Raw genomic sequence first — 27,330 nt, 5'->3', positions numbered from 1 at the left:
TTTAGCAGTGGTGATTGCCTGTAAGAAGGCTGGATCTCAAAAAATTCAAGACCTTTGAGTCAAAAGAACAAGATAAGAAGAGAAGTATTCATTTACTAGTCTGGCTCCCAAAAACTGATAGTAATCCCCGGGCCGAAGGAGGCCCGTCTGAAGTCAACCAGGGACAGGGTCTTTTCAATCACAGCCCCCTGCTGGTGGAACCAGCTACTGGAGGAGGTGAGGGCCTTGCAGAACCTTGGGCAGTTTCGCAAGGCCTGTAAGATGGTCCTCTTCCGGTTGGCATATAACTAACTGGTATTTAAAAACTGCGAAGGAAGGGTGTGAGAATAGCACCGAACTGTCAGACTGTTTGTTCTTGTTTTACAGTTTTAACTATTGTAAATTATTGTATATGCATTTTAATATTTATTAATCTTATTGTTCTAGATTTTATGTTGTCAGCCGCCCTGAGCCCGCCTCAGTGGGGAGGGCGGGATATAAATCGAATAAATAAATAAATACTATGGAGTGCTACTTAACAGTTTTGAATTTTAAGTCAAGGAAAACAAACATTTATTTTTCCAAGCAAAATCCAGATGTTCAAGTAGTGAAAGAAGAGCAAATTGAAAAGTCCAGGTCCTACACATTTCCCCTTCTCTCTTACCAAGAACTTATAACACAAACTTACACCAGTATCCCTAAAGATAACACTGGTACAGGAGTTTAGGAGAAGAGTAGAGATGAAGAAAAACTAAGGAAAGAAGAAAAATATTTTGAGACATTTAGCTACTGGTGTATAGCCACAAGAACTGTGAGCATCTTGACAAATGGCCTGACTTCATAAAGGGACATGTTTAAGAAAGGAGGAGTAACACCAGGATGAACAGAATAGTTTTTCTTTGTACTACTATGCTTCAAAGATGCAAGACCGGTGTCAGGTTTGCTACTTGGCCTTAATGTAACTGCACAGTGAATTTCAGATTCCCTTCAAATCCCACCCAGTAAGCAATATTCTCCTTCAGGATTTCAGCTCTTCCAAAATACCTCTTCTGGTTCATTTGGAGGAGTCTGGCTGTCAGCAACCTGTTCCAATTCTTCGGCTACGTATTCTTCTTGCTCTTCCATTACTTGCTGCTCACCATAGGATTGCATATAGTCTTCATCCTAGGAAAAAATGCAGGTTGTTAGTCCTACCTGTTCATTTATTAATCCTACCTGCTCATTTATTAGGGACTAAATATAGCTGTAGAACTCTCGAACTGATTTCGCACTCACCTTAGGCCGCTCTCACATTCGTCTTCTCAGCATGGCTTCCTTCCGATTTCACACTATCTCCCTCGGGGCTGCAGCAAGCGTTGGTGTTAAAAAACTAGTTTCTGTTTGCTGTGCAAAAGCGCGAAGACGCTTGCTGCAGCCCTGGGGTAGATAATGTGAAATCGGAAGGAAGGCACACTGAGAAGACGAACATGACAGCGGCGTAAGGTGAGTGTGAAATCAGTCTCGATCTCCTAACTACAAAAGTGACTGGAAGAAGCCTGTGGGATCATGCCTTCCTTCCTCTCAACCTTCGAGAAGAATTTTGCCCCCCCTCCCCAGAAGATCACCACTTGGTATGGCAGGTATCTGTTCTGTAGAACACTTCTTCAGGTGGGGGGAGCTACTTTCTTCAATCTTGCCCTTTAAGCGAAAAAACAGTTTCAACAGTTAACAACTGCAAGGCTGGAAAAGAGGGACCGACCTCTTTTCATCTCTGTAACACACTACTGCAACCTTGGGTCAGTCACAGGTTCTCAACAGAGCTGCTCTCTCAACAGCAGTTCTCAAAGGAGCTCTCTCAGCCCCACCTACCTCACAGGGTGTCTATTGTGGAAGAGGAAGGGAAGGTGATGGTAAACTGCTCTGAGACATCAAGTCAAGGGTGGAGCATAAATCCAATCTCTTCTTCCTCATTTAATATTTATTTTTATTGCAAATATTTTGGAGAGTTGTTACGGCTGAAAGAGTCTATAAACACAACAGAGCTCTCCCCTTCTACAAGACCTCCCCCGTAACTTCCACAAGCCATGTTGAACCACACAGATCAGGAAAGGGAAGTGGGGATTTGCACATGGGACACAGAGTCCAGCAGCTCCCTGCCCACTTCTTAAGAGATCAACAGCACCCAGGGTGCCAGGGGCCCAAGCAGCGTGTCCCAAACTTTACCACAGACATATAACAGAAGGCTATAGCAGTAACTAGTTTAGTTGAGTATCAGCTATTTCAATACATTCAGTTAGCTTTCATGATCTGCGAAGTTAAGACATACACAGGTAACCAAACAAGTATGATACTTTTCCTTATGCAGCTGTTTCAACTGTGGTGTTGGATGTGGTCAATTTAAGAGCTGCCATACACCACCATAAAAATATTTTTGTCACTGATTTATCTAATTGTACTTTGTTTTTCTCCAGTTATTACAGGCAACCTAAAAGTCCTAACAAGTCCAGCCAGCTATCATAGCTGAACTGCAAGAGATGCTGTACAAACAAGAAATATAGTAAAATTGAATGGTTCTCAATTGCCCTGCTAACGCACAATTTTCTTGTGAAATATTTTGGTTATACTGATAGTCACAAGAGTACTTTCCACTAAAGTCAAGGCAAGCTGCTCGAAGCAAGACACTAAAATGGGAACAAATTATGCATATGACATTTTCTGAACTAACCTCCAATCTCTTTATTCAGGTTTAGACAGTTCTCAGTTACAAGAAAAAAAAGGATGAATGAGCAGGACATCAATCACTTTCAAATATTAGCACCTTAAAGATGTCTTTAGCAGGTCAATAATCTTTTCACCTTCGAAGGACTTTATCAGATCTTGTCTAAAGCCTGGATAAAAGCTTTTGCATTAAGTACTTCTAACAATTGGCTGTGCGCCTCCACCACACAAAGCTGTTTTCTTCCTTAAGGATACAATCCTCAAGGTCATGATTCTCAACTGCCTTCCAGAATGACAAAGGAGCATTACCTACAGCCAAACAAGCTGTCAACACAAACTTTGTCACAGGCTAGATAAAGAAACTGGCAGACAGTGATAATAGGTCTAATTTCCCCCCCATCCCTAGGGAGGTAAACAGATTTCAGATCAGTCTAAAAACCTAGACACATGAAGCAATGTTATCTCAGAAAATACAATAGAAAGAAACTCACTGGAAATTCATCTAGCGGTTCATTGATTTCAAGATCTAGCACTTCATCATTATAAATCTCTTCTTCTCCCTGATCTTCACCATATTCTATTTGGTCTTCTGCCAGTTCAGCCTCTGCGCCTTCATACTGCCCTTCTTCTGTGTACTCTTCTGCATATTCTTCAGGAACCTCTGATTTGTCATAAGCCAGTTCATCATCCCCTTGTTCATATTCTGAATCTTGCTCGGTGGATGGATCATGAGCTCCCTCCGAGAGCTCAAAGGGCTGAACCAGGCCAGATGTAGCATTAAGACTAACAGCAACATCCTGGGTACTGCATTAGGATAAAATACAGAGACCTGAATGAAATAAAGGGATCCGTTCTCCGTATTTCGTGGGCAAGGTCTGAGAAGTCTGGACCATGCCGGAAGCATTCAGTTTTCTTCATTAGCCAGGAAAAAAAGACAAGCCCACGTGTCAACTTGACTCCATGCCACAAACACATAATGCATACTTATATCACAGCTTATCACCAGCTGCAGGCTATTTGAGCAGAGGGATCAAACCATCCAGATGGTCTAGCAGGTTAGGTTGGCAAGAGGCTCTATATAGTAACTGAGCAAACTGCTTTCAATTTTAATTCCCATTCTAACAAAAAAGGCGCAACACGAGAACTACTACTACAATGTTAACTTCTTTTTCTTTACACTATATCAAATCTTAAGACTTTTTCAGAACTGATGCTTCTTTAAAGGGGGAGTCTGAACACACTTTACTGGAATTCGCACAGGGTTAAAAAGCTTTCATTACACCAGCTGCCCAGAGTCTCCTATCCAGAATCGCACTAGCAACTAAGAGCTTGGCTACAATAACTTTTGTGTAATTTACTTTGTTTTCCAAAGCAATAAGGAACAGCTCCCCAGTTTTCTTGGTTCTTTCTCCAAAAACTATGGGACAGGATATGGAGATGAACAAATGATAAAACAGGATCAGATTTTGAAGTACCCTCCCCAACTAAAATTTAGCCAAAACATCATATTTTGAAAAAGCTGATCCCTAAAAAATAGGTCTAACTTGGCGTTACAGAATGCATCTAAGAAATCCTACTACTCTCTTTACCAGGCAGGAAAAAATGGATTTCTATTCAAAATATCACAGTTAAAAACAGCTTATTTTAAAATACTGCTTTTATACAGCTCTAGCACTTGTGCATGGACACCTCTGTTCAGAGTTAAAGTACACTGCATTCACTGCTGTAGCATTCTGGTAAAATTCACATTCAAGGTACTGAACAAGAAAACCAGTTACTTTACATGGTTTTTAAACAGACAAACCTGAAATGTTGATCCTCTTCATTATCGCTCTGCAGAAGATCATCATTCAGTTCTTCATCTGATATATCTGACTGAGTCTAAATGTTAAATTACAGAAAAAATTGTCCTTGAGATCACCCAATATATATATAAAGATCTAAACGAAGTAGCAAAGATGGCTGTTCTTCAGGCCTGGGACATTTTTACAAGGTATTATCAATATCAAGCAAGACATTATCAATATTAGGTTTGTTTTGACCATCAGTGCAACAAACACCAATTCTGAAAAATCTATATATCAGCTGACTGAAGATTTCAAAGCTCCCCAAACAGAGGCTGCATTCAAAAATCAAAGCAAAATGCAATTAAAATTGGACAAAAGCTGCTGTGCTCACACATGCCCCTTCCCTTCTTCCGCACTTCCCACTTCTAGCATACAGAACTTGAATGAACATTTCCTGGTTGGATGAAGCTCCAGTGCACCATGACATACAAACGCAAGCACCTCCATGAATTGTGAGTCTGTGTACTCCAAACAAGCCAGTATCGCTTCTTGGTTTGTGCAGAATAAACAAAATCCAAGCCATTTAAGATTGTAAATCCAGATATCACAGGAAAGTGGCGCTTGATCAAATGTGATGCGTTTGCATACTAAGGGAGGAAAGTGGGAGGAGCAACAGGCATGCACAACCACAGCTACAAACTGCCCTTGTGCCTGGAGTTTAAGAGGAACTTGTCATGACTCGTAACATCTGAATGCTGCCTCAGACGTAACACTGAATAATGAGGCTTGAAAACAGTGACCTCATGGGGCTAGATATAGTCAGATTTTCACCCAGTCTCATCAAATTCTGATTATTACAGCCCCATGTCACCTGACTCCGCCCCCCCTCCAATTTGTTCAGACTCCTTAGAATCTCAAGTGTAGCCTTTTCTAGTGATCAAAGGGAAAGAAGAAGACTGCAGATTTATACCCCACCTTTCTCTCTGAATCAGAGACTCAGAGCAGATTACAATCTCCTATATCTTCTCCCCCCACAACAGACACTCTGTAAGGTGGGGGGGGGGGCGGCCTGAGAGGCCTCTCACAGCAGCTGCCCTTTCAAGAAAAACTCCTACAACAGCTGTGGCTGACCCAGGGCCATTCCAGCAGCTGTAAGTGGAGGAGTGGGGAATCAAGCCTGGCTCTCCCACATAAGAGTCCACACACTTAACCGCTACACCAAACTGTTCCTTACTTTTTCACCAGCAGGAAATCTGGTTGGATCCAACAGATAGTCTCATTAGAATACACAAGCTCATTAGAGCTTGATGTTTAGCCCCCATGAGATCCACCTGATTGGCCCAAACAATAAATATAACCAAGGGCAGGAACCAAGGACTCGTCTACAAAGTAAGAAACTTATTTCTGAGGGAACAAAGCTCCTCACTTAGTGAAAAAGAGCTGCAGGACCCAGAAACTTATTTTTACATAACCACATATATGAATTTTTCAACCTGACTTCAAACCACTCTCTTGGTAGCTCCAGCTGACAAATTTGTTAAGTTCCAACACACAAGAAACTCTGCCATAAACTGTTATGTGGCTTCTGTGGAAGGGATTGCAAAATCTTCAGCAACAATGGCTCAAATCTCAGTGGCACACATTAAGAGTGATTAATAAAACATATACAGTGAGTACATAAAACCAGTTTTGCTGGGCAGTAGGAAGGAGTAGCTCAATTGGCAGGCACAGATGCATGTTCCAGTTCTATCTTGTTGAAAAACTTTCATTCTAGAGGAAAGCAAGCAAGAAAGTCCAGGAGACAGATAAAGATGTGAAGGACTGGGTAGAAACAGGGAAAAAATAAGGGGTGGGGGAACTATCCTCCACAGAACACCCCTCCCTTTCTCCAATGAAAGAACTGGGGAATTTAGGGGTGTACTAAAATACCCCTATGAAATATTTTCTCTTTTGGGATGAATGGAATGCTTCTTAAGACAAGGTTTTTCTCACAAAACATGTAACATGAAAAAAGCCTGATAACTTTTTTAGTGGAAAAGGTGGGAGGTTTGGGAGAACACTAAAAAGCAAGTGAAACACAAGGTAAAGTTTTAATCAATGTGTAACTTGAAAATGTTTATATAAACCAATCCACAGCATCAAATAATGACAATATAATTTATACGGCACACATATCCACAACATATTTTCAAAAATGTTTTTGTTTCAATGTAAATACTCATGGCAACAATAGGCTGTTACACGCTGAATGAGCCTAGCTTGGCTTTCCTCTTTGAAAACTTCCACGTATATGCACATATTTGAAAAAGAAAAACAAGCAGATGACATATCACGGCCCTGCGGGATCTGCCACAGTTCCACAGGGCCTGTAAAACCGAATTATTTAAACTCGCCTTTAGAGGCTGAAGGGAGGTAGCTATTACTCCATGGCACCGATAATTCCACGGAATCATCGTAACTAAAGTAAGAACATTCAGAGTAATTAAAAACGCACATGTTGGTTTTATGATTGTAAACTGTACTGGTTGATTTTATTGTGTAAAGTTTGGTGTAGTGGTTAAGTGTGCGGACTCTTATCTGGGAGAACCGGGTTTGATTCCCCACTCCTCCACTTGCACCTGCTGAAATGGCCTTGGGTCAGCCATAGCTCTGGCAGAGGTTGTCCTTGAAAGGGCAGCTGCTGTGAGAGCCCTCTCCAGCCCCACCCACCTCACAGGGTGTCTGTTGTGGGGGAGGAAGGTAAAGGAGATTGTGAGCCGCTCTGAGACTCTTTGGAGTGGAGGGCGGGATATAAATCCAATATCTTCTTCTTCTTCTTTAACGTTTTATGTGGTTTAATTTGCTGAGCCTGCCAGGGGAGGGCAGGATATAAATTTGATAAAATAAAATAAATATCAGGGCACGCAGGGTGTGCAGACAACCAGCAAGAACAAGTACAAGATGTACGTAAAATGTTACTTATGTATCCTGTGCATTTATGCACCCATTTCAAATGTGTTTACTACTGACCTTTTTCCCAGTCAGTAAATCTTCTCCTAGCAAGTCATCATCCAGTTCACTGCAAGAAAAAACAAAGACAAACATACCCCTGGAATAAGCTCTTTCTGAAGGAAGGATTTTGTATGTAATAGCGATATGCTCATTAAAAAGTTAAAGCATCTGCTAAAAGGACTGCCAAGGAATTCTTCAGTATAGAATACAGTATAGTCTCAATTTGCCACAACAAGCAGGAACATAGCATACAGTATGCAACTTTCTCAAAAGATTTATGGGCACTATTTTTCATTTGCCACCTACTCCTCAGTTTATATATAACAATGTTCCAGGATTTCAGTGACACTGTAACAGTGTTCAACATGGCGACCTCAGATTTTTCGAGGGGGGGGGGGACCTTAAAAAGCTATGAGTTCATCAACATTATTAGGAAGAAAGTATAAGTAGGTTTGCCACTTGTCAAAGCCACAGAGGACTCTTATTACTGTCAAACAGTTAATGTTCCTGGTGGTAGGAAAGCATAAAACTAAGAAACACAAGAAATAAAACAAAGAAGCATGCTCTGATCTAATTGTGATTCATAGTTGCAACATTTGTGTAGGAACCACCACAAATACCACTAGGCACTGGGGCTCTTACTCCAGCCAGTAATGGCCAAACTCCAACTGGAGTATAAGAAAGCTGAAAGGGCTCGAGGGAGTTATGCCAGTAAGTCACTATTAGACGGTATTTAAGTCTTAAAAGTGGCCTTAGATGACTTACCTATAACCACTGTGATGCACTGTCTTCTCAATTCCTACCCCAACCTCTTTGCCATTTGTTTTCAAGAGTATCATCTCTCCCTTCTCCCATAAAGGTAAAAAAGGTAGTCCCTTGTGCAAGCACCAGTTGTTTACGACTCTGGGGTGACGTCGCATCACAACATCACGGCAAACTTTTTACAGGGTGATGTGCCATTGCCTTCCCCTGTCACCTACACTTTACTCCCAGCAAGCTGGGTACTCATTTTACTGACCTCGGAAGGAAGGATGGAAGGCTAAGTCAACCTTGAGCTGGCTAACTGAACCCAGCTTCCACCGGGATCGAACGCAGGTCATGAGCAGAGCTTGGACTGCAGTACTGCAGCTTTACCACTCTGCGCCACAGGGCTCTTGCTCCCTTCTTCCATACAACTCTGCATGATGGGCAGGAAATTAAGGTCCAATCGAACACACATATCTTACTAGGGAGGAAGTACTTCAATGCACTTCCACATCGCCTATGCAAAAGAACGCCTCAGGACAGAGGCATCCAAGAGACTTTGGGCTGCAAAGCTCTCTACCGCATCAGGACAGAGGCATCCAAGAGACTTTGGGCTGCAAAGCTCTCTACCGCATCACCTAGCATTAAGGACTCCATTTAGTTGGAAACTAATGTCAAAACTCAGATTTACATTACACTGCCTTGTGCTATTTTCTGCACTGTATTTTTTTGTTTTAAAATACTCCTATGTCTTCACGGAAGATACATTCACTCTCAACTGAATATACCTCTGTGGGTTACTATGAGGATAAAATGGAGAAGCAGAGAATGATATAAGTGGCACACGGTCTCTCCTGGGAAGAAAGGCAGGATACAAATGATGTAAATGTTTTCCTACCATTCAGTTTCTGATACATACATAGCAAGCATACGCTCCATTAGCATCTAAATGTGCACTTTTAAAAACAAACAGAATGGAATTCCAGAAAAAGAACCTGAATGTGAAATTCATTAGCTTACCTGTCCCAGTCATCATCTCCAGCTCTCCTCCTCCAAGATCTTTCTGCGCCAGGCTTATCGAATTGATCGAAGTCATCATCTATTAATAAAAGGCATTTATTTGTACAGGAAGAAAATGCACCAACTGCAATGCACCAATTCTGTTGGCTTTTGGAGTTTCTAAACAACTTGACGCTCTTGGGAAACAGATCATTGCCCTGCTTCCCCACAGCACTGTGGTGTATTTGTGCACCTTGCAGGGTTTCCCTGGATTTTCTACAATCTTTCTACTCTGAAGTTTTGGGGGATATTGCAGCAAAGCCCGGAAAGTTCAGATGTTCCTGGTCCAACCCACAAAGCAGCCATTTCCCCCATAGTTCCCTTGGAAGCTTCAACGGATCCAGAATGCAACGCTGCGAGTCCTGACAGGAACACCATGGACAGCACATATTCCACCTGCACTGCGCTAGCTACACTGGCTTCTGGTTAAATACTGGATCAGATTCAAGGTTCTGGTTATGACCTGTAAAGCCTTGAGCAGTCTGCGACCAACATATCTACAGGACTGCCTCCTCTGCTATATCCCTGAAAGGGCATTACGCTCCACTGGTTGGAACCTGCTGTGACCCCTGGCCCTAAAGAGGTCCGTCTGTCCTCGATGAGTGGAACACTCATCAACTTGGTGGAACACTCTGCCAGAAGACATTAGGGCCCTGTGGGATTTTTTTACAGTTTTGCAGGGCCTGAAAGGCAGAGATGTTCTGCCAAGTCTTTGCATAAGGACCGTGACAGTTGCCATGCTGGAACCTCTTCTCCCTGCCCCCGGTTCAGTGGATATTCCCACCCCACCCCAATGTAACAACTGGGAATCTGAACGATAGCATTTTAAATGAGATGCCATTAGGGTTTATAATTTTTCAAAAAATGTAACTGGTTTTATTTATTTTATTCGATTTTTAACCTGCCCTTCCCGTAGAACAGGCTCAGGGCAGGTTACATAAAAACAAGTCAACAAAAACAATAAAAGACCAATTTAAATGTATGTATTGTATTTTTGTAATGAACACTGCCCAGAGTCCAACACTAGCCAGGATGGGGCAATCTGTTAAGTTGAAACAACAACGAGACAAGGAGATGACGACAACAACAGTAGAAGCAGCTGTTTCCTCACTCTACCACGGCGTTTTTTTCGCTTTCAACCAGACATTTAATAGTATTATATCAATAGTCTCTTATGCCAAAAGACACTTGAAGTTCTCTGAATTCCCAGATTTCATTTTTTTTAAAGGCTTCGATCAAGCCTGCGGGGCTTTCTCCTTCCCCTTCCCCCTCCGGCCCTCACCCTGTGAAGCTCCGAGGCTGCCAACAATGCTCCCAGCTCCTTCTGCCTTCTCTTTGCAGAGGTTAATGCTGAAAGCAAAGTTGCAAAGAAAATGCAAAATGGATTTTCTTTTCAAGCTTCTGGGCAGAGCAAATTTGAACAAAAATCCATTCCACGTTTTCCTAGCAGCTTTGTCTATGTGTTTCACTGGAGAGGAACTTCCCAGCATTCTTATGGCCAGCTGAACCACCTGAAGTTTCCTGAACGTTTTCCCAGGCTGAGAGCATTTTTTTTTTTTTTTAGTTTCTGCTGTGACCTTTGTGCTTTTTAATTGTGTTGGCCTGAGTCCTCTATAAAGTCTATATCTCTGCTATCTGGCTTTCACATTTTAGGACACACATGGCCCAGCCCCACAAAGTCCCATTTATGTCAGATCCAGCCCTCCCTGCAAATGAGTTTGAGCCCTTTTCCTTGCAGAGATATATGGGGTGAAGCATCCACAACAAAATGGGCTAGTCACTTTTTAAAATGGAAGACAGGACCTCAGACAACCTGATGCATATCTTAGTATAATGGCTTATTGATATAAAGCTATTAATTCGCTGATTTTAAAAAAGCTACCTGAGAGGCCCCATCACCGCTGCCAGTATCTGCAGCCAAAACAGCAAGAGGGAAACTGCACAAGCCTATCCTTGTGTGGAAAACACCTTTCCCTCCTTTCTGCCTTTCTCTTTGCACTGCTCCTTCACAAGAAGAAAAAAAGGCAACACTGCTGAAGTTCTTTAAACCTTTTAAGGGCCTACAAATGAATAAAACATTTAGCATGTAATAGACTTCGTTCCAATCCAAGCAACAATACAATTGGTAGTAAAACAAAAAAACAAGGCAGTGTATTGTTTATTGAAAGTAGCATGTAACTCAAAAATGGAGGATATACTAGCTGCTGAATTTCTGAGGAAAGCTGGGATACCTGAGTTGCTGTTTACATATTTGATTCAATTATCTGAGTCAATGATACAGATTCAAATACACAACTCCTGACATACCTATGAACAGCCACTTGGCTCATCCATCCTCAACTGAACTTTACAAAGTTGCTTTTTAAAGCCATCATTGGCACAAATGACTAACATAAGTACATTAAAAGAGACAACTAACTTTTGGAAAACAATGTCCCACACACTGGAAATATTCAAGCTACATTCCAATTCTGAAAAAGATGTCCAAGATTGCAGCAACTACTGGCCCATCACATTAATTTTGCAGTCAACCAAAGTGAAGTTCAAAATGAGAATGTCCAAATGTTCAAGCTAGATTCAGAAACTGAAGAGGCACTAGATATTATATCTATGTTTCAGTGTTGTTCTCAAATTCAAGGCCTAAAGTTTGTCAGTACACTTCTACGTAATTTCCCCAGCCCCTCCTCTAAACAGGCTATGTTACTTGATATCCTAACACTGTCACAGCAAATTCTTCAGAATAACATGCACATCATTAAATACAAATCAAGCCTGTTCAAAGCTAGATAGCAGCCTATTAAGCGACAGAACAAGCATTTCAAGTTCTACTCATTTATAGTTTTCTGTAATTCTTCCCTTCCTTCCTCCTGTGAAAGGCATTCTACACATAAACAGGAGTTGAAAAGAAGAAAGTCTGTTCTCAGCCCTCTGCAAGCAAGAAGCTGGCATTTAAGGGCTCTCCTGCCCCCCTTGTGGGTTGTAGAAAGCTTCTTCTGCTTCATTGCTGGCTCTTTTGCAGCAAGCCCAAAGACCTCATTTCTCAAGGCAGAAATGGGGAGCATGAGAATGGGAACAGTAGCAACAGTTCTCATTGTATGGCTATGGGAGGTCCAACATATTAAAAACCCTGCATATGATTTCCTCAGTTTATCCTCAATATCTCTCCCCCTCATCCTGGAATTGCACAAAGGCTGTTAATGTACCCTTTTGAGCAGCCTGCATGACAGGAAATAACAGTTCCCAGTCCCAGATATGCCACTCCAATTAACAGAAGTGTATTGTACTTTGTGGATGAACATATTTAAAGAGTTGCAGGCACAAAATACACTTGCTGATTGTTAAACAGAATTTTGTCACACCACAATTAAGAATATGCTCAGCTTACTAACACTGCATCAGAAGGAGGGGGAGGAGGAGATTGTATTTATACCCCATGCATCACTCAGTTTCGGAGCAGCTTACGATCTCCTTCCCTTACTCTCCTCACAACAGACACCCTATGAGAACTCTGAAAGAACTGCTCCTGAGAGAACAACTCTGAAAGAACTGTGACTTATACAAGGTCACCCAAAAGATAAATGTGGAGGAGTGGGGAAATCAAACCTGGTTCTCCAGATTAAAGTTCGCTACTCTTAACCACTAGACCAAACTGGCTCCCTAACTCAATGCATTTGGCAGGGGTATCAAACATGTGGCCCGGGGGCCATATGAGGCCCCCAAGCAACTGGCTATCATCCACTTCATTCTCCCTCTCACATGCTTCCTTCTGCATAACAGCTTGCTTCGCAAGGCTTGTTCAATCTCATAAGAGCTACAGAGCAAAATCTTTCTCAATTGGCTCAAGCTCCTCCCCTGGGGAGAAAGGGGGGAGGGAGTTCGCTTTGCCAGGCTCTTTCGATCACACAGCACAGCTACTGAGCCAAGCCTCTCTTTCTTCTATTGGCCGAGGCGCTTCCCCCTCCTGGTCCCCTGGTGGAGGAAGGAAAAAAACAGAGCTTTCTTTGCCCAGTGGGAGAGATACATGGGAGAGATACAAAGAAAGCATCTTTAAGACTAACAAATGCTAATGTTTTAAGCATATTTTATTTTAAGGGGGTTTTCTTAAACTTTAGTTGTGCTTGTCTATGTCCTTTATAAAGTTTATATCGCTGCTACCTAATCTTAAATAGGTACACACATGGCCCAGCCCGACAAGGTCTCATTTATGTCAGATCTGGCTGTTCGACACCCCCATGCTAGAGGTTATTGTAAAACATTTTTATGAGACTTTTTATACCCCTTGTGCAATAAAACTGAATTATTGATGTGTATTTACATAAAATGAATACACTGTATATAATTAGCTCACTGTAAATCACAGGAAGGAAATAACTTCAGCTATATATTGAGCGAAGCATGATGTAGTAGTTACCGTGTCAGACTAGGACCTGGTGGGCTCAAATACCCCTCTGCTATGAAAGCTCACTGGATGACTTGGGGGTGTCACTCTCTCAGCCAGCCCCCTATACAGGGTTGCAATCGTAAGGATAAAACAGAGGAAGGAAGTACAATGTTGGAGGCTGCTTCAGGTCTCCAGCAGGGAGAAAAGTAAAATATAAATAAGTACTGTGCATAATCTACTTTAGATATGTGAGAACCACAGAAAAAATAAAAGAAACTGGGGGAAGAACTGTTGCTTCTTTTTTGCAGATGAAAAATCTGAGAAAATGTTTCCAGCTCTTATACTGTAAACATATACAATATTTTAAATATTTTCTGTCTTAAATTACTTTGGTTGCTATGCCGTAACAGTGGTTCCCAACCTTGTCCAGTATGTGTACTTCAAACGTCAAAAAACATCCTACAAATTCAGCAATACTTTTAATTGAATCTATATTTTATGAATCACAACAGCATCTACATATATTTGGACAACATATATGTCCAAGGCATTATATATTCAGTCTACAGAAGGTATGTTTATTATAGTGAACCACTTAATGAGATGGCTGGTGCTGTTCTGCAGCTTTCAGAGAATGGAAGTCTGGTTGAAGGGTAGAAAGTAAGGGCCAATGACTCGATAGTATTAAAAAATTTCATATATTGGTATACATGGGAATTACTGGTTAGCTGCCTAGGATTCTCCCTTTAACAGAAGTTAGAAATTAGCCTGTACAAACTGAATTTTCTTGAGCATCCAATGAGCTTGAATTTGTTCTTGATGGAACTAGTGGTGGAAGGTCATTTATTTTTATTTTAACCCTGCTTTTCAGGGTTAAGCTGGCCCACAAAGGAACTCACATGTATCAATGTAACACAAATCATTATTAAAAAGTAGAGTGGAAAATGTTCCTTGTGGAGAGAATTTTTCATTTGTACTGGATCTAGGAATCATCACGGATGCCCAGTTGCTCCCCAACGGCCACAGCATATAGTTTGCTACTGCCAGAGTTTTCTTTCCCTTACAGTTCCACGCTTTCCATCCACATTGTACTTTGGTATGAGTTACCCATGCACATGGTAACACAAGGCAACAGTATAGCCTATTCCAATCTTGAGTACATGCTTTTCCTTCTTTTTGTCACAATCACATATCAGACAAGACTGACAGAGAGTCATCAACACCTACATACAATAACATTTAAAAGCCATTTAAAAGACTGATTTGAACAGTGTATGTAAAGCACCATCATGTCACAGCTGACTTATAGCAACCCCATAGGAAGAAAAAGAAAAGTTGGTTTTGACACCTCTCTTTTCTCTACCTTAAGGAGTCTCAAAGCAGCTTACAGTCTCCTTCCCTTCCTCTCCCCACAACAGGCACCTCGTGAATGAAGTAGGTGGGGCTGAGAGAAACTGAGTGGCCCAAGGTAACCCAGCAGGCTTCATGTGGAGGAGTGGGGAATTATACCCAGTTCTCCAGATTAAAGTCTGCTGCTCTTAACCACTTCAGAATGCTGGCTCTTGCTGTTCTCAGGATTTTCAAGGCAAGAGACTAACAGAGGAGGTTTGCCAGTACCTTCCCCTGCACAGCGATTCTGGACTTCCTTGGTGGTCTCCCATCCAAACACCAACCACTGCTGACCCTGCTTAGCTTCTGAGATATGACAAGATCAGGATAGCCTGGGCCATCCATGTCAGGGAGATTGCAACAGTACAGAAGAATTAACAGACTTAATGAGCTCATGTTAAGCATAATGAGATGCAAAATCTTGTCTCCATAAATGGAATTTTATTAGAACAGTCTGAAAAAGAGGATAATATAAAATTCATCAGGTCACATATTTTAATAATATGAGAAGCCATGTTGGATCAGGTCAATGGCCAATCCAGTCCAACACTGTTTCACACAGTGGCCAAAAAAAAAAAGACCAGGTGCCATCAGGAGGTCCATCAGTGGGGCCAGGACACTAGAAGCCCTCCCACTGTGCCTCCCCCACAAAGCACCAAGAATACAAAACATCATTGCCCCAGACAGAGAGTTCCAACAATAAACTGTGATAGACCTCTGCTCCATATGTTTATCCAATTCCCTCTTGAAGCTATCTATGCTTGCAGCCGCCACCATTTCCTGTGGCAGTGTATTCCATGTGTTAATCACCCTTTGGGTGAAGAAGTACTTCCTTTTATCAGTTCTAACTTGACTGTTCAGCAATTTCATTGAATGTCCATGAGTTCTCGTATTGTGAGAAAGAGAGAGAAGTACTTCTTTCTCTACCTTCTCTATGAAAATGCTATACAATTTCTCTTAAAAGCAAGTGTCCAGCTGGATCAGATCATGATCTAGCCCAGTACTAGTTACAAGAATGCCAACAGCCAGCAGGTGATAGATTCATTGGTAAATTGCAGTTACTCACTGGCCAATTTCCATGGACAACAATGATAAACTTAGTACCACACAGTGCTTCTAAAAGAAGCAGTACTTCCTGTTCCTATACTTTGACATTAACACTGATAAAGGAGGGATCCTCAGCTGTAGAATGTAAATACAGCATGTTATTTTCTTCTTCAAATAACTGCTATTTTCAGCATTACATGAGAAACTTAGCAAAAAGGAAGCAAGACTTTGTAGTGCCTAAAGTTGTTGAAATTTTCTTTATCGTAAGATAGCAGAAAGCTACAAATACAGCTTTGATAATGCTATCTTATACCAAGACAAGGGAATGCTATGAAAGTTACACACCGTTTGTTCTACCTGCCAATTCCAAGAGAAATAGTCATGTGGGAAAGAGATGTAAAGGCATAAAAGATAACTGGAGGCAGAAAAATTCAGAAACAGCTTCTCTGGGCTTTATTTTTTTTGGGGGGGGGGTGGTGGTGGAAAGCACTGCAAAAAAAAATCCAATGAACAATTTTCTCCTTTGCAATGAGCAAAATTATTTATTTAAAACATTTATTTCTATGCCACCATTCCACCCAGTTCTAGGTCCCCAATGCAGTGAACATTAAAAAGCATTTAAAATACAAACAAAAAATGCTTAACAAAGTTAAAGACATAATATAAAAATCCATTTCAAACAAGGCTATTTAAAATGTATAACATAAAGATGTATATGCAAAACAAGATAGAGCATTAGTTAATGCTAATTCCTATGACCACTGTGGACATATATGGCACGTTTTCAAGAATACATTTACTTAAATGGGATTTTCATTTCCAATGAATTCGCTAAACTGTTTCCAATAATATATTCAAAAATTCAACATTTAAAACACTGAACTTTACATCTAAACATGTTTCTAGTCCTGCTGTGACTATATGTTGTTCCACATAACTATATAGAAAACCAAAGTATGATTTTCTATTTTCAACTTCTGATGTGTTTTCTTCCTCTAAGATGGCAAAAACTAAGATGCATGTGTTAACAAAGCACAAGAGAACAGAGGCCTATAGCTCTTCTTGCTATCCAAATTAAAAATGATGTGCTTTATGCTACAACAGTAAAATTAGTTTAGGTTTGATAAGTACAACGCACATTTAAATTTTCCTTAAATTCCATTTTTCCTTAAAGACTGGTTTAAAAAAAACACACACAAGATTTCCCTCCATGGCTTCAGAATTTCCAGAAATTTAGTATTACTAGGAGGGAGCAGCAGCTTCATGAACAAGCAAACTATAGTTGGATGAACACTGAGCAATTGTTTGCAAAGCAGTTCTGATTACAGCAATTCAGCAACTGCGCTTTCTGTGACTCCTGGTCTCTGAAACCTTTCATCATCTACCTGCAGAGGTGTTAAAATTAAAGCTACTGTCAGTATCTGACCTGATATTACTGAAAAGCTCATTTGAGACAACCCCGGGCAATGTAACTGCAAATAAATCATGAAGTACTCAAATCCATTTAAAAACCAGAGTCTAGCAGGATCTTAGGCAGGAGGCCTGGAAACAATTTAATTTCCTAGGAACCAGCCCTTCAGAGTAAAGGAGATGTTTCAAAAAGTCTAAATGCTAGAATTAGTATTTTGGGTGTCTGATACTTTGAGGCCTGGCAGATAACCTAGAGAATTTGCATCAGACCTTCTCTACAGTATGTGATAAAGACTAACCAATTGAAGAGCAGCATACAAATATTATAAAACAGTAAATATATTTTTGGCCCAACCTCTGCTCATGCGCCTCTTTCTCTAAGGCAGGGGTGTGAAACATATGGCCCGCAGGATGGATTTGGCCCCCGCAGGGCTCAGATCAGTCCCACAAGCAACTTCCCTCTCCTGCTTCCTTTTCTAAGGCTGCAGCAGCAGCTGCACTGTAGCTTCTTTTCCCTCCAGCTCCCTCAGTGGCTTTGCTTCCTGCCTCTTGCCTCCCTCCCCTGCCCTTACAAACACAGTTCCCTTGGTGGCTGCTTCCTGCTTTGTACAGGAGAGATACAAAGACAAGCCTCTTTCACACACACCCACACCCCTTCTGCTTCATTCTCCGGGGCTGCTGCTCCTCTTTTGGGGAGAAAGAGAGGGAGGAGAGGGCAGGAGGCAGGGAGGGGGGAGAGAGAGTGCAAATTTTGAGTCCCATGGCAGCGTTAAGTCCCATGGATCTTATTTTCTTTCAAAAAGACCCTGATTAGGAATCAGAACACTCTGATTGGTCCTTATATCTTGGCGAGTGGCGTGATTTCAGATGCCAAATGATAACAGCACACATTGGTGAGGAGGATGCATTGTCTTGAGATTCAATATCAATTTAAATTCAGCAGTCTCTTTCTAATCTTCATTTGAAATTCCTTTGTAAGAGCACTGCTACTAAATGTTGTGGTTGCTAATGTCAGACTTACGTCCATTTATCCTTTGCATCCCCCCGGAATGAATCCTCCTGGATGGAATTGAGACCTCGGTTTCCTGTCTCATTACCAATGCTGGTATCTCCACATCTACTTACCACCTCTGCATATCACTCCTAATCCAATCAAGTTGGCTACTGTCATTTGGCATCAGAAATCATTTTATAAAGTTTATTTCTGGTACTTCATGTTACATTTTATGACGCACATGGCCCAGCTCAGCAAAGTGGCATTTATGTCAGATCCATCCCTTGTAACCAAAAGGTTCGACACCTCCGTTCACGGTGTGGTAAACACTGTGCTGGCTGAGATGGGAATTCTTTGACAGTCGCTTACCCTCACTGCTGAGGAATGTGTGGCACCTACCAATGAAGATCTATTCAGCATATGCCACCCCTCTTTCCTCCTTCCCAGGTAAGCAGAGATTTCAATGCATTAGAGAAAACAATGCATCATTAAATGAACATTCATTAAGGGAAGGGGCTAGCCACCTTTCTGCCAGAGCCTATTTGTAAGGGCTTGATTCTTTTAGACTATTTGCACCTGCTCAGTTAGCAGGAAGTGCCCAAACATACACATATTCAGTACACATATGCAGTGATGGTCAAAGGCACTGAGGCTAGAAAAATTCAGAACCGCCCCCCATAACTTTCAGTTTTTCCAAGATAGAAATGGGGGGGGGGCACTTTGGGGAAAAAACCAACTCCTGTGAACTATTTTCTCTTTTGGAATGAGTGAAATGCCTTTTCAAAATATGTATATGACGTTTTTTTCTGAATGTAAGCCAAGCTGCAGCATTATGTAATGACAACTCCTGCATATTAAATATGTCACTTTAGTCTCCACTGTTTACTCGGTAATTTTAGATCTTATATATTTTAATTGGTTTTAACTGTTGATTGTCTTTTTTATGATGTAACCAGCCCTGAGCCTCCTATGGGAAGGGCAGGCTAAAAATCAAAAATAAATAAATAAAATAATGCACACACACTGCCATAGAAACTTGCTGGATGACCTTGACTCAGGCACTCCCTCATACTAACCCACCTTACAGGGCAGTTGTTATGGAGATAAGACAGAGGAAGAGAAAACATATTGTATGCCATTCTGGGCCCCCATTGGGGACTATAGCAGGATATAAATATTTATTTACATTTTTTATACTCTACCTTTTTTATTGACATTCAAGATGGATTACAAAATCTAGATCAGAGAAATCAACAAAATAAGGTATTTGATAAACAGGTTAGCAGAACAAAGAATACCGAAATTTGAAACAAAGGATATTAGACATAAGAATACCAAAAAGTGGAATTACATCGGCGGAAAACCATGTAGTGAGAGCAAGATAATTCAACAAGCAGATAATATATATACAAAGCAGTATGGCCCACTGCCCCATTCCTTTTATTAAAGCATGTTCCTGAACTATTATAATATAGCCCTGCTGTCCTTATTTTAAAAAGTCCGATTGAACAATTGTTTTACAACATGGGTGTCAAACACACAGCCCGAGAGCCAAATCAGGCCCCCGGAGGGCTCCTATCAGTTTGTCTGCTTCCTTCTCCCTCTCTTGCTTCCTTTAGTTATCACAGACAGTTAAATAAAATATTGCAAGAGTGCTAATCTTTTAAGCATGTTTAAAGCTTTTAAAAAAAAATCTTTGTGTTTATGTCCTTTATAAAGTTTATGTCTTCGCTACCTGGCATTCCATTTTATGACACACATGACCCAGCCTGACAAGGTCTTATTTATGTCAGATCCGGCCTTCACAACAAAATAAGTTCGACACTCATTTTACACAGTTTGCAGAATGCCAGTAGAACAGGAACTGTCGCAGACAGACCATTCCATAAGGTGGAAGCCACAACAGAATGCATGTGTACAAACAAGCTGCTGATCTTGCCCACCTGCAGGCCCTACTCAGTTGAACGGTGCTGTCATTGTAGGGAATAGAAGTAGTAGTCATGCAGATGTGAGGGCCCAAGGTCATGAGGGGCTTTGTATGTGATAGCCAATGGATTGTAACGATGGAGCAACTGCAGAATAGGTATAATAGGCATGCTCCACTTGGCTCCTGATGGTCGCTGAACTGCACCATTCCATATCAACTGAAGCCTCTGGGTTGACTTCAAGGGAACACATATGTATCCAAAATAAGTATGCCCAGGTTCATTGTTTAAATGCAATTAATTTTGTCCCCAATTAATATTCCATAATGGGTATGATTATAATGCACTATTGTTCAGTGTTCGCCAACCTAAAAATTTAAATTCAATATCCAAATATGCTGCTATTTTTATTGTATGAGACTTTCTCTCCCTAAAATACAATGTTCACCACAATTTCAGTTTGACTTTCTTTTCCTTTCAGATGGCATTCTATCCAACAAACCTGAAGGTTACCGGATGGGAGTTTCTTTACTCCCCTCGCAGACCACCAAGTCCCCCAAAATTGGAATCTGGAGAGCATCTGCAATGGAAGCGAGTAGTTGTCCAGAGCGGTTATTACCAACCTTCATCAATGATAAGGTGCAAGTCATTATTTTCAAATGACAGCCTCCGCTGCATAATTACAGAACTAAAGACACAAATTAAGTTTAATCTTCCAAGTTCACAACAGAAAGACAGAGAAAACTGTCCATGTTCCTTTTTTCTAAGAACTCAACTATACTCATGGTGCCTCTGTGCATCTTAAATGCATTGCTCAACCTTAATCAATACATTCTACTTTGGTAAAGAATAAACCAGAAGCAACATGTTAAAGCTAAAGCATTTATACTTTATATACTATATAAATTATACTATAATGGGTAAGTAACCCAAGGGAAAGTTGCCTGACTGAGGGCACATACTAGCTGCAGAAGTATGTGGTTGTGGTTATGTGTCTTAGAACACACCTGATCCGTCAAATAGGATCAGGTCAGCTATAGTATATTTATATAGTATAGTTGTAGTATACGTGGAAACAGCTCCATAATTGCCAAGTCCTTCAGAATTCCTACACAATAAAAAGCAAACTCCTTCAAATGCTTTATTTTTAATTAGACTTGTCAGCAAAACAAAATTAAGCCCATATGATTTGCCCCACTAAGCTGGGGGCTTTGGGGACAGGCTTTATGTCAAAACAACTTAACTTTGCAAACCAAGGAAGACAAGAAAAATGTAAAAACAAACACAAACGTAAGGAGCGCCACAAGTATTTGGCATTACTTAAACTCATCAAACTGGGGAATGATGTCACAAGAGGCATTTCATTTTGCTACCATTTATCAACTCCTCATAAACATGTATGAGGTAAGACAGTCAAAGGGATTTTCCATTTAAATTTACATACAAAGTAAAAACTCTGTATTCAATAAAGCAAATATCATGGCAAAGAAGCATCTAGGTTACACTGCATCAGTCACTAGAGCACAGGTTTCCATTAACTCAAGCATAAGACTCCTCTCAACTACCTAGAGAGGTAAGGTTTCTCAAAATTTTGAAGCTGGGGAGGGGGTCTTCATAAAGGGGCTGGTATTTTTGGAAGAATATATGCAATGTTTACTTCCCTATCAAACCCTAAGCTCCTTTTACTTATTTAATACAGAAGGTACCATTTTGTAACTAAATTAGCATTAAAATTGTACTATTTTGCACATCTTTGGAATGTAAGAGTCTAATTTAGTTTTCTATTAAAAATTGCAAACACACCCAATACTTGAGTAACTGCATCTTATGCTACCTTAACATATGTATCTTAATTTTTCCACGTCAGAGATAGGAGGAGAACAAATAAAAATGAAGATATGTTGTAGAAAGGAACAGAAAGTCTCATACAGTCAGAGAAGACCAAGTTAAACTTTGTAACACTGAACAAAGTTTGAGTCTAGCAGCACCTTTAAAACCAACAAAGGTTAATTTCAGGTAAAAACTTTTGTGAAGACGTGAGCATACACACAACAGCTTATACCCAGAATTAAACGTTGTTGGCCTTAAAGATGCCACTAGACTCAATACTTGAAAGTACTGTGTCATCTAATTCTGCAGATTGCTTTATATATATTTTTTCATACTATATATCAAGAAACTGGTCTTGTTACTGGCTACAACATTTCAATTTTGCCAGAAATTCTCTTTTTTAAATATATGGCATGATAACTCTACAGTGAGCATTAGGCAGGATTTGATTTCAAGTCTTATAGTTGCTGCACAAACTTTGGTCACATAAAAATGGAAATCTCATCTTACCCCCCACACATGAATTATGGTGCACAAAAATATGGGACTTCTTCACAATAGAGAAGATATGAGACCACATAAAACAGTCAGAAGTTACCACAAGCAAATGCACTTTTCCCAAAAATGGTTTCCATTCTTCAAATACATATCCTCCAACGATGTTCAACCCCACAAACAGATATATCTAAATCTGATTTATCTTTAGATGCTCTTCCTCTCGATTTTTTCTCTCCCCTCCCCTTTTCTTTTTGTATTCCCACAAGGCCTAGCTGCATACACATCAAGTCATTATTTTCATTTTCATCACAATGCTCTACACAACTTATCCCTACAAGTTGTATGTCTTTGTTTGCTGTTTGAAATTGCTACATATTGTTTATATCTAAGCTTTACAATCTTTGCTAGCTAAAGGATCTGATTCTTGATTCTATTGTTCCCTTATTTGTTGCAACTTTGTTGGAAAATGTGAAAGTCAATCATTATTGCTATTTTCTCTTTTCTAATTGAAATTAATTAAAAATAATGATAAAACACTCATGTCTTGGCCTTGCAAACTTGAATGCAGGCTTTTGGGCCTAGTTAAGTTACTGAAGGCCCCTCTTCGATGAGCTAAAAAAAGACTAGATCTGTTGCAGTAAGTATGGCTTAAAGTAAGACCATTCTTGCTTCTCCTGGATCCCCTTTGGGTCACCCTTGTGACTGCAGGTTGGGCCTTGAGAATGGCTGGAATCAGAGCTTTTTTTGAGCAGGAACACAGTTCCGGTTGTACTGGCACCAGGGGGTGTGGCCTAATATGCAAATGAGTTTTGCAAGTGAACTCCAAGTGGCTGGATTTCATTTATATGCAGCACCTGCTTGCAAAAACCATTAAAGGAATGTTCCCTTCAAAAGGCTTTTACAAGCAGGCACTGCATGCAAGTGAAGTCCAAGTGAACTTGCTGCATGACATCTGCTTGCAAAAGCCATATAAAGGGAATGTTTGGAAGTGCGGGGGGGGGGGAGGGCAAAAGGGATAGCTAAAATAAATGCAAGCAATTTCAGCCATTTCTCTCACTTCCCAACAGAACCTCACCAATACCATGTGGGAGGGTCATGGATAGAGATGGGCACAGAACTTCCAGTTCACAAACCATGAATCAGTGATGTTCATCACAAAATTATGCTCATGACAAGGTTCATGCCCATCCCTACTCTTTCTCTTCAGTCTGGCCAGGAAATATCTGGATCAGAGGACTTAAGCTTAATTACATACCTTAGGATAGTTATTTTAGCTTTATTATTTTCTTTCCTGTTTTGCATTGCTCTTGCATATTTCTTTTACTAAACCTTATTAATCATAATCTGTAGTTTTATTTGGGATTCCGGGCTTCAGGCTAAACCTTGGCCAATTCTGGCTACAACTATCAAAATAATTGTTTTTGGAACTCAACTTACAAATGTCCTACTTTTGGATGGGGTGGAGACTCTGTCCCTCAGTGTCTCAGCTGAAGTTTAGTTAGAGGTGGTGGCTTGTTATCTGAGCAATGAGAATTTACTCTCCCATCTTATACATTTTGCTTTTTGACCTGTCACTACACATTTGAGAAAAACATTTCATTTATTCCAAAAGGGAAAAAATATGAGCTTTTAGTGCTCCCAATTCTTCCATTTTTCCACTGGAAAACCTGAAAAATTCTTCAATGCTATACATTTTAGAGTGTAAAAAACCTTGCCCTAGGAAGCATTTTACTCATTAGACATCCACACCACTATTCACTCCAAAAGAGAAACAGTTCACCTAAGTTCTTTTTCCCAGTGCTCCCCAAAATTTTCTACTGGAAAAACTGGGGGGAGGGGGGGGGAGAATCCTCAAAAAATTGTTTTCCCCCAAATGCTTCCAGGATGTCTCATCTCTACAACTACCTGGTTTGCTTAATACCAAAGAAGCTTTCCAGGGAACTATTAACTGAAACTAATGAAACTAGATTTGGCCTAGATAACATGTATCAAATGACTGGCACACAGAAAAGTCTGGCAAGCCTTTATAAGGCAGGCTTTCAAGTAACACAGCAAGGCACAAGCAGCTATAGAGGAAATATCCAGGATTTTATTTTTAAATGAAGCACCCTGAACTGGGAACAGATGACAGAGCAGTGAGAGGGAGCTACAGCAAAGCAAGCCAACAATGCAGTGTGAGAGCACCACATCAGTGTATTCCAAACCCAGAAATCAACATACTTCAAGGTCAATAAGATTATGAAAGCCTTGCAATAAACCAATTAAGTCAGGAGCTTTCTGGCAGCTGACCAACGCCCACAGTTCATTGCAGGGAACTGATAAACTCAAATAATACCCTTATAATAAGTACCATAAAATTATTAAATATTCAAATAAAGCATCTTATTTACAGCTTGAAAAAAATAAACTCATGAAGTGCACATGACAAATGTGGAAAGAAGAACTTTATCAATGAAGGATGCTTTGAGCACTCCTTCTGCACTAAAAATTTTTACAGGAAGATCACCTAAAGTAACAAAGGTAGCAGCAACACTTGCAAGATATAGAAAATTGTCAAGAAGAAACTTCTGGAATCCTAAGCACATGATAAATCCAAAGAGGTCTTATTTCACACTTCTACTAAGCCAATAAGAGGAAGTATTACTGAACTAATATCTGGGAGACCAGGGTTCGAATCCCCACTCTGCCATGGATGCTTGTTGGGTGACTTTGAGGCAGTCATGCACACTCTGCCTAACATTACCTCACAAGGCTTTTGTAAGGTAAAAATGGAGAAGAACAATGAATTCTAATTAGTATCCCCCTTGGAGAGAAGGGCAGGGTACAAACGAAGACAATAAACCACCACCATATTTTCTATCAGAATTTCCACAGCCCTGTGTTAGGGACTTGAACCCCTCTTATACTGACAGAAAGAAAACAAGAAACAGCCACACTTTATAAATAAACTGGCTTTTATTTATGCCTTCTCTTAAGCAACAATCTATTGTAAATAGAAAAAAGCATGCTGGATGCCTCGCTCTCATATTTGCCTTTCTCTGGAGAGACAACTGTGCTAGTTTACTGCTGCAATAATAAGCACTAGTCTTACAGCACCTTCAACAAAGCGTTTGCAAATCACAGCTCATTTCACAAGGTGCCTCTTTAGTGCTACAAACTATCTACATCTTCAAGGTGCTGTAAGGCAACACTCCCATCTCTCTAGACGTTCATCTGGCTTCCAACCCATGTAAACAACTCTGCATCTGATATCCTCCTCTTCCGATATGCTGCAGCTAAACAACTTACCTTGACAGCGCCCCCGATATACGCAACTCGACCTTCCAATCCCTCAAAACCTACAGGCAGGCTTCTAAGAAATCTTCTCTCCCCCACCCCCACGCATTATCCAATCTGCGCAGCCAGCAACTCTAACAGCGCCTGAGAAGCTCACAGATGCCAGTCACGAGAGCCCAGGCCTCCTATACTCAGGGCTGTAGCCAGGATTTCATATTTGGCGGGGCCCGCAGCATAATTTTTTGTTTGGGGGGGGCGGGGAGAGCAGGGGGCTACCCGTTTTGGCCTGAAACACTTTCTCTGCCTCCCACGTAAGGCGACAGCATTTGTCTAACTCAGTAAACCTTCCAGGATGAACCAGCTACAAATAGGCTTCTTCCCCCACCCCCATAACGATCTGAAGCCCCTACAGTAGCACTACTGCACTTGTTCAGAGTGGCAGCGAGCGGCGCTGAGCAAAGGGGGCAGATTGGAGGCCCTCCAATGGAGGGACCATTCAGGCAGAAGGGGGGTTTGAATTGAGTGGGCTTCCCCCCCCCCGGGCCCCACTGTAGCTACGGGCTAGACTGCCCACCTTTCTTGCACAGAGAACCCTCAAACCAGAAGACCGATAACCTCGAGTCTTCAAGCCACCATCCATTTCCATTCCACCCCACCCCCCGCCTCCCGATTCTCCTAAGCGCCACTACCCTCTTCTTCCTCCTCCTCCTCCCCCGCCGCCCCTGAAGAGCTTCAACCTGCCATGCCCCCAGGCGACCCCCCCACACACACGCACACAGGTGAGCCCCCTCCCTCTCATGCGGCCCACCCGCCGCCTCTCTCCACGGCCCGCCCTCTAGCCGCGCCCCACCGGCCTCGTACCTGCGCCACCTCCCAAAGCAGCTGCCATGGCGCCGGGGCCTTGCGAGGGCCCACAGCGACGAGCTCTCCCGCTTGGAGCGACGGTGGAGGAAATTTCTCGGTTGGCGCCACCGCCGAGCACAAAACTAGCACAACATGGCTGCCGGTGGCTGAAGGAAAAAGCGGGGAGGGGGGCACTTCACTACCCCCGCCGCGGTGCAGGCTGGGATAGCGGAGGGCTCTTCTGATTGGTTGTCTCGCAGCACCAGGTCGACGAGCCGCTTCGCGGGCGCCTGCGCAGAGTTGGAAGTAGGACGAAAGTGGGCGGGGGGGAGGGAGGGAGTCGGGTGGTGACGCAACGTGATGTTTGCGCGTGCGCCAAGCAATATTTTTTTTTTACTACGCCGTCCTTCCTCGGCTTATTGACAAAAGTCTGGGCTGTGTGGTACGCATGCGCCTTTCGGATAAGGGTCGGAGAGAGAA

The 27,330-nt window shown here is 41.5% G+C and overlaps 1 protein-coding gene across 1 annotated transcript in view; it reads right to left on the bottom strand.

Moving 5' to 3' along the window:
- The window catches only part of LOC132578176 (RNA-binding protein 33-like), a 108,366-nt gene extending 81,340 nt beyond the window's left edge, over window positions 1-27,026 (bottom strand). The window contains exons 1-6 of the mRNA XM_060248049.1: window positions 26,869-27,026; window positions 9,219-9,297; window positions 7,473-7,521; window positions 4,481-4,557; window positions 3,168-3,480; window positions 1,024-1,143 (exon numbers count right to left, since the gene is read on the bottom strand). Coding sequence (XP_060104032.1) covers window positions 1,024-1,143; window positions 3,168-3,480; window positions 4,481-4,557; window positions 7,473-7,521; window positions 9,219-9,297; window positions 26,869-26,896 — 666 coding nt within the window. The 5' untranslated portion in view covers window positions 26,897-27,026. The remainder of the gene's footprint in view (window positions 1-1,023; window positions 1,144-3,167; window positions 3,481-4,480; window positions 4,558-7,472; window positions 7,522-9,218; window positions 9,298-26,868) is intronic.
- Between the last annotated feature and the right edge of the window lie 304 nt (window positions 27,027-27,330).

This window comes from Heteronotia binoei, chromosome 10, assembly GCF_032191835.1.
Source record: "Heteronotia binoei isolate CCM8104 ecotype False Entrance Well chromosome 10, APGP_CSIRO_Hbin_v1, whole genome shotgun sequence".
Taxonomy (NCBI): Eukaryota; Metazoa; Chordata; class Lepidosauria; order Squamata; family Gekkonidae; genus Heteronotia; species Heteronotia binoei.
This window is presented reverse-complemented; position numbering and strand designations above follow the sequence as displayed.